Source organism: Moschus berezovskii, chromosome 19, assembly GCF_049115385.1.
Source record: "Moschus berezovskii isolate FMDL1 chromosome 19, NW_MosBer_1.0, whole genome shotgun sequence".
NCBI classification, from domain to species: Eukaryota; Metazoa; Chordata; class Mammalia; order Artiodactyla; family Moschidae; genus Moschus; species Moschus berezovskii.
In genome coordinates this window covers 62,086,586-62,105,975 of record NC_142478.1, presented here as the reverse complement: position 1 = coordinate 62,105,975, position 19,390 = coordinate 62,086,586, and the positions used below count along the sequence as shown (strand labels likewise).

General features: G+C 42.7%; 1 protein-coding gene across 2 annotated transcripts in view; it reads right to left on the bottom strand.

Annotated features, from left to right (window-relative positions):
- MED13L (mediator complex subunit 13L) overlaps nt 1–19,390 on the bottom strand; it is a 289,899-nt gene that overhangs the window by 19,549 nt on the left and 250,960 nt on the right. For both annotated transcript variants that reach the window (XM_055405794.2, XM_055405795.2), the window contains exons 17-23: nt 16,127–17,064; nt 11,686–11,865; nt 10,573–10,796; nt 8,555–8,747; nt 7,206–7,632; nt 6,232–6,451; nt 4,968–5,156 (exon numbers count right to left, since the gene is read on the bottom strand). In XM_055405794.2, coding sequence (XP_055261769.1) covers nt 4,968–5,156; nt 6,232–6,451; nt 7,206–7,632; nt 8,555–8,747; nt 10,573–10,796; nt 11,686–11,865; nt 16,127–17,064 — 2,371 coding nt within the window. The remainder of the gene's footprint in view (nt 1–4,967; nt 5,157–6,231; nt 6,452–7,205; nt 7,633–8,554; nt 8,748–10,572; nt 10,797–11,685; nt 11,866–16,126; nt 17,065–19,390) is intronic.

Below are 19,390 nucleotides of genomic sequence, written 5' to 3'. Positions count from 1 at the left end.
CAACTACTCAGTGCAGGAGGGGAGAAACACGTGTCTGGGAGGCTGATGGTCCTTTGATGATGTACCAATGAAGCCCCTGCGAACTGTGATATTAATTCCAGGCAACAAAATGAATGAAATTATGGAAAAACTGAAAGAACATCTGTCTATCTAACCCATCTCCCATGGACCATGGTAGGCTTCAGTTCAGTTCAGTTCAGTCCCGTCCCTCAGTCGTGTCTGACTCTTTGCGACCCCATGAATCACAGCACTCCAGGCCTCCCTGTCCATCACCAACTCCCGGAGTTCACTCAAACTCATGTCCATCGAGTCGGTGATGCCATCCAGCCACCTCATTCTCTGTCGTCCCCGTCTCCTCCCACCCCCAGTCCTTCCTAGCATCAGACTCTTTTCCAATGAGTCAACTCGATGCATGAGGTGGCCAAAGTATTGGAGTTTCAGCTTTAGCATCAGTCCTTCCAATGAACATCCAGGATTGATCTCCTTTAGAATGGACTGGTTGGATCTCCTTGCAGTCCAAGGGACTCTCAAGAGTCTTCTCCAGCACCACAGTTCAAAAGCATCAATTCTTTGGCGATCAGCTTTCTTCACAGTCCAACTCTCACATCCATACATGACCACGGAAAACCACAGCCTTGACTAGACGGACCTTTATTGGCAAAGTAATATCTCTGCTTTTTAATATTCTATCTAGGTTGGTCATAACTTTTCTTCCAAGGAGTAAGCGTCTTTTAATTTCATGGCTGCAATCAGCATGTGCAGTGATTTTGGAGCCCCCAAAAATAATTGCTTCTGTTCAATTACCAGAAGACTTGGTGGAGGCTTACTTAAAAACTCATGACTTTATTCAGATGAAGGTCCTCTTAGGAAAAGTAGGGTTCTGTCACCTGTGTCTGTGACACATTTACGAAATATCTTTGCTTTTTAAAAATTTGGTCAAGTTAGGAATGGTTGATTAAAAACTTTTCTAGTAAGAAGAAAAATATGGAGTAGTAATTTAAAGAACTCAATAAAAACTTCTACTTTTAGTTTTTAAATTAAAAAAAAAAAAAAAGCTCAGAAGAGAAAACACCCTAAATAACCATCAATAGTAAAATGGATGTAAGCTGTGATAAAGTTACACAAGCAGAATATTAAATGGCCAAGAGAATGAAAAAACTACCACAAGCAACAAAATGGATAATTCTCAACACTGAATAAAAGAAGTCACACAAAAGATTGTAAATTATAATTCCATTTGGCTTTTATATATAAAAGCCAAAAAAAGGGAAAAATTACATGTTACAAGTCAAAATAGCGATTACCACTGGAGTGACCAGAAGGGACGTTAGAGATGGATGTTTGTTATGCTTTATTTCTGGCTCTTAGTTACATAATATTTTACTTATAGAAATTCAGCAAGCAGTACACTTACTGACTATGCCAAAGCCTTTGACTGTGTGGATCACAATAAACTGTGGAAAATCCTGAAAGAGATGGGAATACCAGACCACCTGACCTGCCTCTTGAGAAACCTGTATGTAGGTCAGGAAGCAACAGTCAGAACTGGACGTGAAACAACAGACTGGTTCCAAATAGGAAAAGGAGTGCGTCAAGGCTGCATATTGTCACCCTGCTTATTTAACTTATATGCAGAGTACATCATGAGAAACGCTGGGCTGGAGGAAGCACAAGCTGGAATCAAGATTGCTGGGAGAAATATCAATAACCTCAGATATGCAGATGACACCACCCTTATGGCAGAAAGTGAAGAGGATCTCAAAAGCCTCTTGATGAAAATGAAAGAGGAGAGTGAAAAAGCTGGCTTAAAGCTCAACATTCAGAAAACTAAGATCTGGCATCCAGTCCCCTCACTTCATGGCAAATGGATGGGAAACAGTGGCTGACTTTTTTTTCTGGGCTCCAAAGTCACCGCAGATGGTGACTGCAGCCATGAAATTAAAAGACGCTTGCTCCTTGACAGCAAAGTTATGACCAACCTAAACAGCATATTAAAAAGCAGAGATATTACTTTATCCACAAAGGTCCATCTAGTCAAGGCTATGGTTTTTCCCGTGGTCATGTATGGATGTGAAAGTTGGATTACAAAAAAAGCTGAGCGCCAAAGAATTGATGCTTTTGAACTTTGGTGTTGGAGAAGACTCTTGAGAGTCCCTTGGACTGCAAGGAGATCCAACCAGTCCATCCTAAAGGAGATCAGTCCTGGGTGTTCACTGGAAGGACTGATGCTAAAGCTGAAACTCCAATACTTTGGCCACCTCATGCGAAGAGCTGACTCATTTGAAAAGACCCTGATGCTGGGAAAGATTGAAGGCAGGAGGAGAAGGGGACGACAGAGGGTGAGATGGTTGGACACCATCACTGACTCAATGGATGTGGGTTTGGGTGGACTCTGGGAGTTGGTGATGGACAGGGAGGCCTGGAGTGCTGTGGTTCATGGGGTCTCAAAGAGTCAGACACGACTGAGCAACTGAACTGAACTGAACACTTAAGACTGGGCACTTTTCAGTATGTATATTATACTTTGCTATGTGTATGTGTGTGCAATTTAAGAAATCAAAGCATTAGCTGTTACTAAGACAAATACTTTAGATAAACTGTGATGAAATTTAACCTTTTTGTTTACAGCTATTACATACATATCAGTATTTAGTAGACTACAGCAGGGGTCAGCAAACTTCTATAAAGGACCAGACAGAAAATACTTTAGGTCTTGTGAGTCTCTTTCACATAATCCTCTCTTTGTAAAAATGTAACCATCACTCCTATCTGGCTGCTCATATACATGCAGGCTGCAGGCTGGGTTTAGCCCACAGTCAGAGTTGCCAGCCCATGAATTTAATAGCATAAGAAACAGTAATAATGGAATTACAGAATTTTGAAGTTAAAGGAGACTTTGGAGATAATTTAACCCATTTCCTTCATTTCAGGGATATAACGATGATCAACAACTTGCTCAAGTTTCAAACCTAACCTTATCACTGATCCATTCACTCTCCACAGACCTGGAAATTTCACACCAGAAAAACCGAAAACACATAGCCACATAAAAACTCACACACAACTATTTAGAGCAGCATTAGTCACAATAGCCAGAAACTGGGAAAGTCCACACGTCCATCCACTAACGGGATGAACAAGCTGCGGTCCATCCATACAATGGAGCATTATTTAGCCATAGAGGAAGTGTCATATGTGCTATGACATGGAGGAACCTTGAAAGCATGATGTCAAGTCAAAGAAACCAGACAAAAAAGCTTACATATGAGATGATTCCATTTACATAAAACATCCAGAACAGGTAACCCTACAGAGACAGCAAGTGGAATAGTGGCTGCCAGGAGCTTGGATGAAGCTGTGCCACTGCAGAAATTGAGAATCCCTGGAAGCAGAGGACTGGCATCTCGTTCACCACTGCACAGTCGACACCTAATACAGAGTCTGGCATGCAGCAGACACTCAGCTTCAGTCAATGAATGAAAGTACAAAATTCTACCTGCAGACTGAGGGAGAGGCCACATCTAGCAGTTAGCCAATACCTTAATGCAAGTGAAGATTTATAGACCTCTAAGTATTCATAATGTTTGGTTCTTAGGTTTTTAATTAAGTCAAACAATTGATTTCTCTCTTCCTGCTCCAAAGCAAAAGGAAAGAAAGCATATTTTTGCGATTTATTTTCATCTGAGCCTCGCTTTGTCTCATGAACTCTCACGGTGTTCTGCCAGTATGTTATATAATCTTTTAAAACATTACATAATGCCTTGGGATATCTTAATATAGGTAGTCAGCCTTTACTCACTTCTATGAAAATGCAGACTGCTATTGGCTGTCACTTGAAATTGTTATAGCTTCTTACGAAAGCATAAGGAATGATTGCATCTGAATTGCACAATAACCACAAGCGGCAAAGAACTAAAAGATTTAAAGTGTATACAGAAAGGACAAACTCATGATTTCCAGACACAAATAAGGAGTAGAAAAAGATTTATTACAATTCTAGAAAAAGCTAGCAGTAGAGAAAATTGATGACTTGCTCACCAAAATAAAAAAACCACAAACTCAACAAACTAACCTAAAATTGCCAAAGACAGAACTTTTCTATAACCCCAGAGTGGTATAAGCTGTCAGCTAAGCAGTTCCCTTCCTTGGGACCAAGCTGACTTGAACCAAGTTACAACAAATGCAGTATTAAGTAGTACGTCACTTTTTTTTTAGTTTTCCAGAAAAACATTACCAACTAAAATGAGCAATTTTGGGTATTAAGTTCTCTAACGGTAAAGCAGTGTTTACTGGCTGTTATTAACGGGAAATTTTTCATGCAAAAGTTGTGGAATGGATTTTTGAAGGCTTTTGAAAGTCCTCAACACTGCCCTGTACATCTATCTTTGGGAAGAAAAGATGATTCAGTAAAACAACAGCAGTGTACAACTCCTGTTTAAAGCATGTTTGCCTTGGTGTTTTGGAGGTACACATCTGTGGAAGATAGGGTTAGGAAGATGGAGAGAAAACACATTCATCCACACACAGAAGCACAGAGACCAGGGGAAGAGAAGGCATCAGAAGGCGAGGGGCCCATGTAGAGTGAAAAACACACAACAGCTGCTCCAAGAGGAAAGAGCTGGGGGAGGCAGAAGTAGAGAGTGATTCAAGACACAGATCAGCTTCCAAAAATAACGAGCAAAATAAATATAGGAAAGCTGAATATTAGTAAGTAAAACAGTAAGTAAAAAGCGTAAGTATACTGTTGCCTTAGGTCTTACATTAAGAAAAAAGCAGGAGTTTGCTTGCCTCCTTTCTCAAACAATTATACAAGTTCAGAGAAGTTGTCTCCTCCATTTCAACTTAAGGATTAGAGAAGTCTACCACTCTTATGTAAAGGGAGAAGACAGAACAAGCAAGTAACTCTCCTGGCTTCCATCTTTAGTATAAAAGCAGTCTTTGCACATTTCGGCCCTGCTGCTGCCTACCTCCGGGTTCTTGAGAGTCATCTCAATGCTGGCAGCAGGCCCGAATCCTGTGAGGGATTTAATGTGGATCTGTGTAGGCAGAGGTCGCCTGCACTGGCAGTACACTGAAAATGCCATGGACTTCAAGTACTGAATGTAGAAAACTTGCTCCTCCTTCATTGTCTGCAGCATGTACTGGCAAGGCACAATCTGCAGACACAAATACAAACAATACTGGGAACAGGTCTAATATTCTAACAAGGCAGCTGGAAAATGAAATGGTATCAATTCCTTATTTGAATGGGGGAGGCAACTTTAGTCTTAAAATACAGAAATGCCAAACAAAATATAATTCAATCTTAATTCCTTTCAGTGACACAAAGTCTTAAATTACAAATAACAGCAGTTTAAGAAGGGGTGTCACTCTGCTAGGCAAGTTACATTGTCACTTAGAAATTACCCTGTTCCCATTTTAGGAATAAATTCTCAATTTATTGTTGCCATGCCCTCAAATTTTAAAACTTGCTTTTAAATATATTTCTCAGTTCTATCATGTATACACTTAATATGCATGGCATCACTGGAATTATTGTCTAATCATGTGAGACACAAACTTCAATGAAAAACTATCAAGAAACTACACCAGGAGCTTTAAATTAATTCTATAGAAATGACTTGAGTTAAAAGGGACAGTAATACAAAAATCTAAACACCCATCATTTTTCACCTATTAAATTATAAACTTAAAAAATTATTACACTATGAAGTTGGCAAAGGTGCAGTGAAAATGAGCATGCTCATTCACTCCTGAAAGAACTGTAAACAACTATAACCTTTTGGGAAAGGAATCTAGCATTATTTATCAGTATCTTTATCTAAGAATCCACTTTAAGAAATGACTTGAAATGTAAAAGAGAGATTACACATAAAGACATTTATTATGGCAATATTCACTTATTTATCGGTCACACTATGCAGTTTTCGGGACCCTAGTTCCCCAACCAGGGGCTGAACCTGGCCCCAGCATTGGAAGCACAGAATCCAAACCACTAGATTGCAAAAACAGTGAAACAGTAGAAAAAAATTACATGAAAATATGATCTCAATTGTGTAAACAAACACAGAAGAGGTTAGAGAAACATCAAAATACTAACTAATAATGTCTGAATCTAAAAGGTAGAATTAAGAATAATTTTTTTCTATTTTCATATACATACAATTTTTTTAAAAATGTATCTACTTTCATAAAAACAACAACAAAGTAAATAAACTTGCAGTTAGTTACCTGGAGAATGAAAGAATTTCTCATATGCTCAGGTAAATTATCCAGCATTTCTGTGTAGCAGCGCATCAAACTCAACAGCCAAAAATTTCCGGAAGTGGAGTCTTCCTCCGCAGTGTACGTGAAGGGGTCCACCATGTAAATGACGACAGCGGGAGGGTAGGCTTGGCTGTCTGCAGAATCGGGCTCCGTGGGAATTCCTATTCTCTCCCTTTCTGTAACACTGCAAACAGAGCCACTTATAAGACGTGCAACATAAATTATAAAAAATACATCAACTCCAGAGCAGACTGACTCCCTGGACAGTGATTACAGAGTAAATGCAACATCAATAGGGAACAAAATGAAGGCAAACCAAGTCAGTCGGCACCAAGATAGATGGAAAATGACAATGTGCTTCTCTAAAATGGGAGATTTCTTTTCACCCCCATGGTTTCCTTCTACAAAGATGTTTTATAATGCTGTTATATTAATACGAAGAGGTTGAAAGTGAAAATGTTAGTCACTCAGTCGTGTCGGACTCTTTGTCCAACTGTAGCCCACCAGGCTCCTCCGTCCATGGGATTCTCCAGGCAAGAACACTGGAGGGGTTGCCATTCCCTTCTCCAGGGCATCTTCCCGACCCAGGGATCGAACCTGGGTCTCCTGCATTGCAGGCGGATTCTTTACCATCTGAGCCACCAGAGAAATATTATTCATATATTCATATAGTATTACTAGCAATATTAATTACACTAAGTATATTAATTAGTAAGTACATACTGTTATACTAGTAATACAATAATTACTAGTAAGTTTATAAGAAGTTCTCAAATTTCTTAACACTCAACTATAGACTGACAGTTGTTACCTCCTTTGGGGAAGAATACAAATACAGCACTTCACTAGGTTTAGAGATGCGTGAAATTGAGGTGGCTGGAGGAAGAGTAACCGAGGGGTCCAAGCCGAACCCACTCGGCTCAGTCAGAGTACCGTACCTTTCCTGTCCGTCCTGGGAGGGCTGCGAGGAGCTCTGCCCGGGTTCAGTGTCTCCAGCACAGCCCAGGTTCCCTTGCGTTCTCTCTGTAGCGCTGGCCCCGGTGCTAGGGTTCTGCCCCCCGACACTACCGCTGAATCCTGAGGAAGAGGTAGTGCTGATCTGGTTGATGATGGGAACAGAGGCAGATGTGGAGACCGGGGGCCCGGCAGAGCCAGAGGTGGAACTGCTTGCAGCCGGGTTCAGAGAACTGCCGTTGGAGGTGGGATTAAATGTACTGCCCGCCGAGGGCGCGGCCGAGCCTGGATTTGAAGCTAAAGGCCCAGTGCTCCCAGGTGGCACTTGCGCCTGTGCTGCTGCTGGTGGGGTCTGGTACTTAGGTGGTATCAACAGGCTGCTGTCGAGCTGCAGAGTGGCCAGATAAGGTGCTGAAAGAGGACACACAGAGAAGTGACTTCAGGGACGTTCTGCAGGTCTGGCTGATACAGATACTCAGAACAGTCACTTTCTAAAGAGCTATGCTTCCAGGCTGCAATACTCTGGTTCTGATACCCAAAATGCTATCTCCACACTGGAACACAAGCTTGTATACAAAGAGGGAAATAAACATGTGGCTGCTGCTGCTGCTAAGTCACTTCAGTCGTGTCCGACTCTGTGTGACCCCATAGATGGCAGCCCACCAGGCTCCCCCGTCCCTGGGATTCTCCAGGCAAGAACACTGGAGTGGGTTGCCATTTCCTTCTCCAATGCATGAAAGTGAAAAGTGAAAGTGAAGTCACTCAGTCGTGTCCGACCCTCAGTGACCGCATGGACTGCTACTTATTATAAATTCTGGAAGAGCCTTATTTGGAGAACAGAAGAAAAAGGACAAAACCAATCATTTCGTTTTCAGGAAAATCAATCATTTTCCTTTCAGAACAATTCCACACACCTTCACTAAAAACTGAGAGGCCATGTATTCTACAGACATTATGGTATATTATGCTCCTATGTGTTTAACGCTTTATAAGCTAGGTCTAAGATTTTCTTGAGAATCTGGGTTAAAAGTAACCAGTTAATACCAAATCATGCTGCTACATTTTTGAAATGTGGAGTAAATTAGATATGACTTCTTTAGGTTACTTTAAATAGCTTTTCAAGAATATACATGCACATAAAAACTAGCATTTAACTACTTAGAACAAAAAGACTGTGTGCTCAGTTGTATACGATTCTTTGTGACCCCATGGATGGTAGCTCGTCAGGCTCCTCTGTCCATGGGATTTTTTTTCAGGTAAGAATGGGGGAGGGGGGAAACAATCTGCTATTCTACATCTCAAATTTGACTTTGTCACGTAAATCCCCATTTACCTAGGTGATGGCGGCAAACTTGCGCATAAAGTTTGAGTCTGGAATGATTGTCACTCTCCTCGCTGCCCCACGGCTGGCTGAACCACTCGCTCACGAGCTCTTCCGTCAGCTTCTGCGCCACGGTCCTCCCCACGCGCATGATCCCGTCGCGCAGCACTTTGCAGATGGGCTTGTGCTGCCCGAGCCGGCACATCTGACAGAACACAGCAGACCCCACTCAGAACAGGGACCCTCCCTCCTCAGAGCGCACCATCAGCCACTGAGACCCTGACATACACATGGAGGCATCTTCCTTCTCTCAGCGTTTCCACATGCAACCAGACCAGTAATGTATTTGAACGTGCTCTCCTGTCTCTCCAAACCCTGGACCAGCCTCTCTAAGGAAAAATGGTCTTGCTGAAGAAAAACATAAATGTTTCTTCACCCCAAGCACCTCCTCCCACACAAGGGAACACTGCTGAGCGCTTCCTGACTGCTAATGGTCAAGTAAAGAGCTGGATCCCTGCCTACGAAGGCTGACAGAGACATATGCCCACTGAAATCTCTTAAGTAATCCCTACTCTGGATGTTCTCCCATAAGATAACACTAACATTTTATGGGCCATCTGTTACACTGTTACATTTGGGGAGCCCCAAGAGCAGAGGCCACTAAAGCAGTGGACACGCTGACCACTTTTTTAAAGTAAACAGCTGTTTTAGCACAATGAGATCCTGTTATTAACCTCCAGAACATTAAAGGGGTGCTTATGGTAAAGAATGAATACAATATATCTGCAAAAAGTAAGCTACTTAATTACACGTTCACTGGCAGGAGAGCCCATATAACTAGTCCATACTACAGTTGATGAATAGAGGGCTTATCAAACCCCTGAAAAATCCTCTAGTGTACACTCCTCTGAAGCAGGTATGCATTACTGCCAAAAGAGCAATTCTGAAGTGATCGGGGTAATCCTTTTATGTTCTGTAACTTATGCTGAGAGCTTCATTCAAAAGAATGACTGGGCTTTAAAATTGCTTAGACAAGTTTTCTGCATTAGGGTAATTGTGATTTAGTATTATTATGCATCATGGACCAGGCACTGTTTAGAAATTACTGTTTCCAAAGATTTCCTTCAGTGGCTTAATTAATGCCATTATTTCAGACGTAAGCATCTTCTCTTTTCTTTGAAGCAACATGTAAGTTTACTATTTCATGTGTACTCATACATTTATAGATGGTCAATTTCTGTTATGTAATATTTTTGAAATTCAACTTGGCATCTTATTTAATAAACACTTTTGTAATGCTTATAATATGTCACAGCTCCAAACACTTTATAAACACTAATTTCATTTACTCTCATCAAATATGAAGATTAATTAGGAGTATAAGGTACAAAAACTATAGTGTATATGTACTTTAGCAAAAGAAATGTACACTAACTCTTAAAGACAGATACGATTCTAACTTTTCAAAAGCAACAGGACTTTATATACTAAATATACAAAATTATCTAACATTACTATGGCTATTACATTATTAATCTGGACCAAAACTGAGTATTAAGATGTTTAAATAAAACATAACAGGGACATGAGTCATTAAACTTCTATATGATTCAGGAATTTTTCAGCTAAACATTTTTATACTGTTTTCAGGAACTACCCCCCACCCCTAAGAGTAGATGCACTTTCTTTTCATAAAGTTCATCTTCTGAACAACCACTACCCCCAGTGAGTAGTCCTTTTAAACTCAAGCACATAAATGGGGGAAAAAGCAGCTGATGGGATTTTAAGATGTGTAGTAAGGCTGGTAGAGGAAAATCTTTTCAATCTAATAAAATATAAAGCTATGATGGGAAAACAATGTACTTCCTGAAAAACTTGCCAACTTATCCTTTTCTTCATCCTCCAACTATGTGCAAATTTTCCTGGAGATCAATTTTGAAGATATTTATCCTTGAAAATTTAGTCACAACTAGAAACAATCTGAGGACCTGCATCATACAGACGACTTTCACCTCTCGTGTCTTTCTCACCTCATACACAGCGCTCAAGTCCCTGAAGAAAGTTTTGGCTCCTTCGAGCAAGGCCTCGTTTTCTGGACACACCACAATATAGGCAACATCACGGTGGCCCCCGTATGGGTCCAACAACAGCCTCTCCCAAAACGGCAAGGAGAATGGCGAGATGGTGAGGAAATCCTTGTCGTAGCCTACCAGCAGGGTGGGGATGGGCAGTGGCTCAGGAGACTCTTCAGAACCTAAAACAAGACTGCAGTTTAGGAAAGCTCGTGCAAGTCCATTTCCCCCTACCTCCACACCTGCGATTCTCTGGCAATTCGTCTTAATTCTGGCATCAGACATTTTACTCTTAAAAGTAGTCCTTAAATCCTCTAATTAAATGGCCCCTGATGAAGAACTTTAATTAAATGAGTCAGAACATGCTTATAAAAAAGGTTCAGTGAGTGAAGACTAGAGCAGGTTAGTGTTAGTTCTCTAAACAAAACTATCTACCTTCCTCTAAGACAAGCGCTATGGTCCTGACTACAAAGAAGCTGACAGAACTGGTTCAGAGGTTCATCCAGATGAAACGGCAGTGAGGACTGGGAAGATGAGGAGATTCTAACACATAGTCTGCTGCTGCTGTTGCTAAGTCGCTTCAGTCGTGTCCGACTCTGTGCGACCCCATAGACGGCAGCCGACCAGGCTCCGCCATCCCTGGGATTCTCCAGACAAGAACACTGGAGTGGGTTGCCATTTCCTTCTCCAATGTGTGAAAGTGAAAAGTGAAAAGTGAAAGTGAAGTCGCTCAGTCGTGTCCGACTAGTAGCGACCCCATGGACTGCAGCCCACCAGGCTCCTCTGTCCATGTGATTTTCTAGGCAAGAGTACTGGAGTGGCTTGCCATTGCCTTCTCCGAATAAATAGTCTAGTTAGGTATTATTTGCCCCACTGAACTTGATTATGCCAAAGACATTAAGAAAAATTATCTCCAAAACTGACTATTGGAAAACAGGGAGATTATAAAATTTAGTAGTCAGGAGGGAAAAGATTCTATTTTGTCAGCGAAGGAAGACTTGGCAGTAACTAAAGCTGCTCTTTTCACAGAAGAAAAAATCCAAAAGAATGTCAAAAGGGAGCAAGGTCTACCATAGGTTCCCCGTCCTGCCATCTTGTGGAACTGCTGCCAGGTGAGTGGTCCCTGCACGTGCTGGATGTTCTCCCAGGTCCTGCCCGTGCGCTTCTTCTGGATGGCGTCCTGGAGAAAGGGCTGCAGGGACAGCAGTGTACGGACCACGTCTTGGGAGGACAGCATGCTGATGTCCAACACTGCAAGAAAAATGACAGGAACAGGACAGGAACCGTCAACGCGGGCTGGCACAACCTCAGCGACAGGCCATGACAGAGACGTCACTAGGAGTAGAGTCTACTTACGGTAGACTCTAAAATGCTTTAGCAAATAATAAATTTTATTATTATTGGAAATAATAAAAGGGGAAATAAGGTTATTCTATATAATCAAGGCTAACTATCACTTCAGTTCAGTCGCTCAGTCGTGACCGACTCTTTGCAACCCCATGAATCACAGCACGCCAGGCCTCCCTGTCCATCACCAACTCCCGGAGTTCACCCAAACTCATGTCCATTGAGTTGCTGATGCCATCCAGCCATCTCATTCTCTGTCATCCCCTTCTCCTCCCACCCCCAATCCTTCCCAGCATCAGAGTCTTTTCCAGTGAGTCAACTCTTCGCATGAGGTGGCCAAAGTATTGGAGTTTCAGCTTTAGCATCAGTCCTTCCAATGAACACCCAGGATCAATCTCTTTTAGAATGGACTGGTTGGATCTCCTTGCAGTCCAAGAGTCTTCTCCAGCACCACAGTTCAAAAGCATCAATTCTTCGGTGATCAACTTTCTTCACAGTCCAACTCTCACATCCATACATGACCACTGGAAAAACCATAGCCTTGACTAGGTAGACCATTGTTGGCAAAGTAATGTCTCTGCTTTTTAATATACTATCTAGAACTGCCTTAAAGTGGAAAGGTGAATAGGTCTGACTCTTTAAAACCATACAGATCTGTTTCCAAGGGTATTCACAAGAAAAGAGAGCTGCAAAAATTTCTTAATGATTGCTTCATAATTACTTTTCAAAACATTATTTGTTTTTGTATGGCTACGCTGGGTCTCTGTTGCTGTGGGCAGGTTTCTCACTGCAGTGAACAGAAGGAGGCTGCTCTCCAGTTGCAGTGTGTGGGCCTCTCACTGCAGTGGCTTCTCTTGTTGCAGCCTGCAGGCTCTGGAGTACAGGCTCAGCAGTTGTGGCGCACCGGCCTAGTGGCCCCACGGCAGGTAGGATCTTCCTGACTAGGGTCAAACCCGAGTCCCTGCACTGGTAGGTGGATTCTTAACCACTAGATCACCAGGGAAGTCCAGTTTCTTAATTACTTTTGTTTATAAATATCAATGTTTATCTGATTATATGATGAGTGGGAAGAAGGAATTTAAAAAGAAGCTTAGGACAGCTGGGGAGTCACGGTTTCAGAACGCACAATCTTCCTGCTAGCAGGAGGACTCCTTAACCTCGAACGTGAAAAACTCTGAAACTCTCCCCAAACTGCACGTGCATACATGAACACAGGTGTATTTTTTCCCAGGGGGAAGAGGATCCATAATGCTCATAAAATTCCCTAAAAGATCTGAAGAAAGAAGTATTGAAGTTGGAGGTGGTCAGCTATGAACCTGCAGAGATGGGGTCCTCAAGACCTTTCCCTCCTCTTACTTCTCCAGCTGACAAGGATGGCAGCACAGATGGAAACCTGTGACCTATTAACCAACTGAACCTGGAACACAGGGTGCTTAAGGGTCTGAAGACGTTCTCAGGTGCATCCTCAAATCAAACACAGGTTGCAAATCGATGGCACAGAGGTTTTGTTTTCATTTTTCAATCTGAAACAGACTTCTCAGGAAATTTCATACACAAATCTGGATTTCCAGCTTCTCTTGAAAAACTGGAAAACTATCTGACAACCTTGGGGCTGAGACCACTACACTGCTAGATGACCACCACTTGTTGGAGTCAAGGAGTTGTCTCCTTCAGACAGTTTTTGACACCCCTGCCTCTGAGGCCTGCCTGAGACTGAAGCAGAATTAACCTCCTTTATCTTCAAGCCTGTGCTTCTTTTCTTCTTACAGTAAATAAAAAAGTAAAGTACTTCTTGTACTCATGGTTCTATCCAATGTAGGAAAATGACAGACCAAAAGAGTTACAGGTTAAAGAAAAATAAGAGCAGAGGCAATTCTTTGTGAAGTCGATTCCTATGCATACAAAATAGAAAGGATATTGTGGAAGGACACTGTTTTTTTGCAAAGCTGGCTCTCCACATCATTTGTTTACACGATCTGTCTGGTACTTTCAGCATCTGAATTTAGAACCCACATCTCATCTGTAATAAACATGCTATTCTTCATATCCAAAGATGACACTACTCATCCACCCACCCAGACTGCTTTTCTATCTGAAGGCCACTATCTAATAAAAGAAACCACGTAAGATAATCACCCATAATTCTTTAGGGGAAAGACTTTAATTCATAAATTCATGCAGCAGCCATTAATCCAAGGCCTTCTAAGTATAAGGCACTGTACTTAAACCTAAGGAGTAATAAAAACGAGCATAACCCTTGAAATATTTTGTCAGGCATCTCTACCTCCCAGAAGTCTCCTTACTTAAATAACCTTCTCCTCTGCAAGACTGAGAACGATTTCAAAAGTAGGATCCATGTTTCTTTCGTTCATGGAACCCCTCCAGCTTGGCCTCTGCTCCCACAAACAGCTCTCACTGTGGTCAGAAGACTTGTTTAATACTTCTCTTAAAAGCCTAGCTTACTGAATGCCTGTTGACCACTCTCTTTGTGGAGCTTGGTTACACAGCAGAATGCAGTAAAGCTCTAACCCAGGTCCTCCTCTGGCTCCACACCTGCTTCCTCCTCAGTGAGCCCTCCTCCTTCACCATGCTCTGACCTGAGCTATCATCCATGTGCCGTCCACTCCCCTTCCCCTGAGCTCCACACCACAAAGTCCCAAGTGTCCACCTGGACATCTCAAAGAAGATCTTTAAAACTCCCCAAACTCAATTATGACCTTCAGACCTAGTCTTTCCCCAGAACACTCATCTTTGACCAACATGCCACTGTCTGTCCAGGTGTACAAGTCACAAACCTGGGTGTCTTCCTTAATATCTCACTCTCTCTGATCCCCAAAACCCAACGCATTACCAAGTCCTGCCATAATACCTCCCAAGCGTCCCTTGACCGTTTCCACTTCTTTTCCATCTCCTATGCTGGGACACTAAGTCAAGCTACTGGTTTTTCTTTCATCTGCTGCAGGAACTTCTCAGTGTCCTCCAATCCTCTCTTGCCACTTTCTAATCCTCAGTCTAGTCCACATTCCAGTCAGAGTCCACTGTTTCTGAGTACACAAATCTGATGGCAGTGTCTCTTCATAACCCATCAAGGATTTGTTAAAACTGAAGACCCAGGGCCAGCGTGTCCCCAAAGGTTCTGGACAATCTAGCCCTGCTGGCCTCTGGGATCCTCTGAAGGCCCCACACCCTACTTAACTCTGGCCCTCCACACTCGCCACCCCTGCCCTCAGTTAACCTGTAACCAGCATTGCAATCTCGAATATCACTGCTTCTTCAAGGAAGTGTCCTCTGACACGCCATGCTTTCATCACTTATAGTGGTTTGCAGTTATACGCTTATTTGTGTAATTATGTGATTCACGTCACTTTCCAAAAGAGATTAGGAAGTCCCTGAGGGCAGGCACCGTGTCTCTTTCATTCACCACTTTTTCCCTCAGGACACATCACAGCACAGACGGAGAAGGAATAAAGAAAAGGAACAGTCGGGTGCTCAGCACTCTTAGAGCCAAACTCCAAAAACGTTTATCACCTGGAGTTTTTAAGACAGTGACATGCCCCAGGAGCCTCAACATAAAGTAAATGTGATTATTGTTACCAAAGACACAAAATACTGGAAAACCAGAGGAAAGAGAAAGTACTCTGTAAATGGACAGAAGGCTTCCTGGAAGAAGTATCACAGAAACTTGACCCAGAAGGGTGTGCAGATTATCAGTCTGTATAATCTAGATCAGGGCTCCCCAATCCCTGGGCCATAGACCAGTACCAGTCCGCGGCCTGTCAGGAACTGGGCTGCACAGCAGGAGGTGAGAGCCGGGTAACCGAGTGAAGCTTCATCTGTATTTACAGTCAATCCCCATCAGTGATATCCTCCCGCTCCGTGGAAAAAGTATCTCCCATGAAACTGGTCCCTGGTGCCAAAAAGGATGGGGACCGCCGATATCCCGATGGCTTTTATCCCACAACATAATTACTCTTCTCCAAATGTGTCTCAACATGAAACATTTCCCCATCCTTAAATTTCAAATTTCAAGATAGCTCTCTCTTCAGTTTTGTCTATTTTTTAAGAAATAAAATTTAAAATTTTGTAACATAAAGTCAGGCAAGTGTGCAAGTTATCATCACACCAAGACAGTTTTCAAAGTAAATGTGTATTCCAGGAAACCTACCATTGCTGTGAGGCCAGGAGTGCACAGTGGCGCTTCTCACCAGGGCTTCATCCACTTTGCCACCCGTGGGGTTATCCACATACTGCCGACCCTGCTCCAAGGCATTAAAGCATTCCGTCCAGTAATCATTATTATCTGCTTGCACCCGGTCGTAACTCCAGCTCACACAGGGAAGGGTCTGGCGACTGTTGGAGGAAATGTAGTCTAGGAAACTCAGTGAAGCAAAAGGCTGTGTGTGTTGGTTCTGCAAGAGGAGGAGAAGGCTTATCGGTGGCTCCTGGGGTTTTCTGGCTCCTTCCATCTGAGGAAGGAAGGTGGTCTGACACATCATTAGGCGCCTTTCGGCAGCCTGACCAATGTCAGAATTCTTCCCAAAAATATCCAACTCATCTTCCAGGAAGAGTCCCGAATTGTAACCAAGTTTGCGATTCATGATCGCACTAAACCCACAGGTGCAGCGGTACTGGTCCTCGTTAGAAGAATCGGGGATGTAGAGCCCGACATCCGCCCCTTTGATGTTCATGTTGCAGGCACATATGCAACAGCTGTCAAAGTTTCTGTCTTTAAAGATATTCATCACGGAATCCGAAAGAATCAGGGTGACATAGAGACTGTGGGCTTCAGGGATTGGCTGCATGGTGGCGGGCTCCACAGAGTTGAGAGGCCGAGTGGTAGAGGGGGTAGAGGCTGGTGAGCCCTGGTCGGTGCTGTCATACTTCACAGAGCCCTGACCACTGGCAGTGCCCCCTCCTCTGGGAGTTCTTGGGGTCCTAGGGGTTCGTGGTGTGGGGACAGAGAAGCGAGGGGTTGCTGGGGATGGTAAAACTCCTGCTCCACTGTTGCTGGCTGGGGCAGCGCTGTTGAGCGTCACTGGCGTGTTCATCTGTGGCGTGTTCAGATAATCTGGATCTGCCAGGCTCCCGACACTAGGCACATTGCTGCAAGAGAGATGGCACTGCGTGAGAACAGGGGGCAGGTCATGGGTGCCAGACACACACCTCAGCACCCCAGCGTGGCCTGGCCATTTCTTATTTATGCATGCTATCTCTTAGTTTATTTGGTTTTCTTTTTTTTTTTTAAGGATTCAAAGGAGTCAGTGCAGTATGTGGAAAAGCAAGCAGCAAGGTATGACGAATAATTCAATATAGCAGTGCTCTTCCACTTAGTCCACACTTCAGCAAGCCTCCTCTTCATCTTTTGAGGAAACTTTTGCTATTTTTAATAAGAAAACATGACGTTGGGTTTGGACAAAGTAGTTCTGAAAAACTCTAACTACTAAATAGAACTTTAACATATGAGTTCAGATGCCAAATTAGCTAGAAGACCATAGATGAAATTCCCATCTAATTTGCAATTACAATTTTGTCCTTTTTTGAGACTGAAAGTCTGCCAGTGTACTTGTTCTCTGAGGCTATAATCTACATATGATTCTACAGTAGTTATAATCAAATGCACATGAAAATTTAACATTTTTCTAGTTTCCAAAAAATGTAGTCCTATCTAGCTAGCATTTTTATCATAATGAGTGACCATGAGGGAATTCTATTTGAGGAACCCACTGGCCAGTCATATATTACAATTAATACAAATGTTATGCATGCTACTGAGAGGACTTAGTATTGATCAGGTCATTGCACGTAAGCATACACGCTACATCAGACTGTCCACACCGCTAACAGGTGTGGTGGGCAACGCAGTTCTTTTTCCATTTTCCATATGCCATGCAAAATAGCACCATGATTTTAATTCCCTGAGACGGTCACACTGTGCTGTTTTCTCAGAAGCAGTGACATCTGTCTGGAACAGCCACAAAGAAAACAAAACAGTGTCCATGATGTTCTTACTATAATAAAATGTTCTTGTTACACATTCTTAGAGGTACCCATAAAACAGATTGGGATCACTCTTTCCAATAGAAGGTATCAAAAAAAATAAGATTTTTTAAATGCTTAAAATTCTTCTACTTATACTGTGCATAGACTAATGTTTCTCCAATAAAGTACATATTCATTCACTTATAATTTGAAAGAAGAATGTCATAAAGTAATGGCTCTTTGAATCATTTTCTTCTGATTTTTAATTAGCTATGCCTAACCTACCAACCTGAAAATCCAAATCAGGCTCTGCAAAGAAATGTTCAATCTGAGGCACAGTGGTGTCTTTGAGTACAGATAACGAGTGACCCAGAAACCCTGATCAGCAATCACTGCTATCTCAGAGAGCAAAACAGTAAGTGTGTAATAATGATCTTTACTCTAATTGGACTCCTTTCAAATTTTCCTGTTCAACAAAACTCTAAAATGATTATGCAGTTCAGATCAGAAAAGGAACTACGGCGATTAACTGAAAACCTAAATAATTAAATTGCTCCCGAGGCAGTAAAATGGTTTATCGTATATAGGAACCTGACTTTTCCCATTCAAGAAAAATGAACTGAGGACCAACCAACCCCATGCTAGTTGCTGGATATGCAACAGTGAAAAAAAAAAGAGGAAGAAAAGTCAGTGCATGGCAAGTATGAGAGGCATCAAGAGAGCGCTGGTGTGTTCTGTAATAAAGCGGGAGAACTTCCCTGTAGCTCAAACAGTAAAGAATCTGCCTGTGATGCAGGAGACCAGGGTTCAATCCCTGGGTCAGGAAGATCCTCTGGAGAAGGGAATGGCAACCCACTCCAGTATTCTCGCTTGGAGAAGTCCATGGAAAGAGAGGCCTGGTGGGCTACAGTTCGTGGTGTCGCAAAGAGACAGACACAACTGAGCAACTAACACACACACACACACACACACACAGTGATGGAGACCACAGCAGGAGGACATTCCATAGTCCACAACTGTGCAGTCCAAGAAGTAAGGGAACCACCAGCCCATGTGCTGAACTTAAATTCAGTCTTGGTCTCAACGAGCCACCTGCATAGCTACAACACGAGGGTAGTGGGTGCCACGCTAGAAGGTGCAGGTACACTTATTTCATCCCAGAAAGTTCTGTTAACAGTGCCAGTTTAGAATACCAAGAATCTCTGGGGTGGCAGACAACAGATTTAATAGATCTAAACAATGATCTAAATTATCTGTTACAGAAACTAGCATGAAGCCAACGGCTGTGTGTTACTGTTTTGAGGAGCTTGTGTGTATAAAGGCTAAGCTGTGGAAGGGCTTCTGAAGCAGCTGCAGTGGTTATGAGCGGCATGCTAACCCCTGGTGTGCTAGTCGCTCCAGCCGTGCGGGACCAGTCTGAGATCAAACAAGCTGGGACACAACTAGAGAC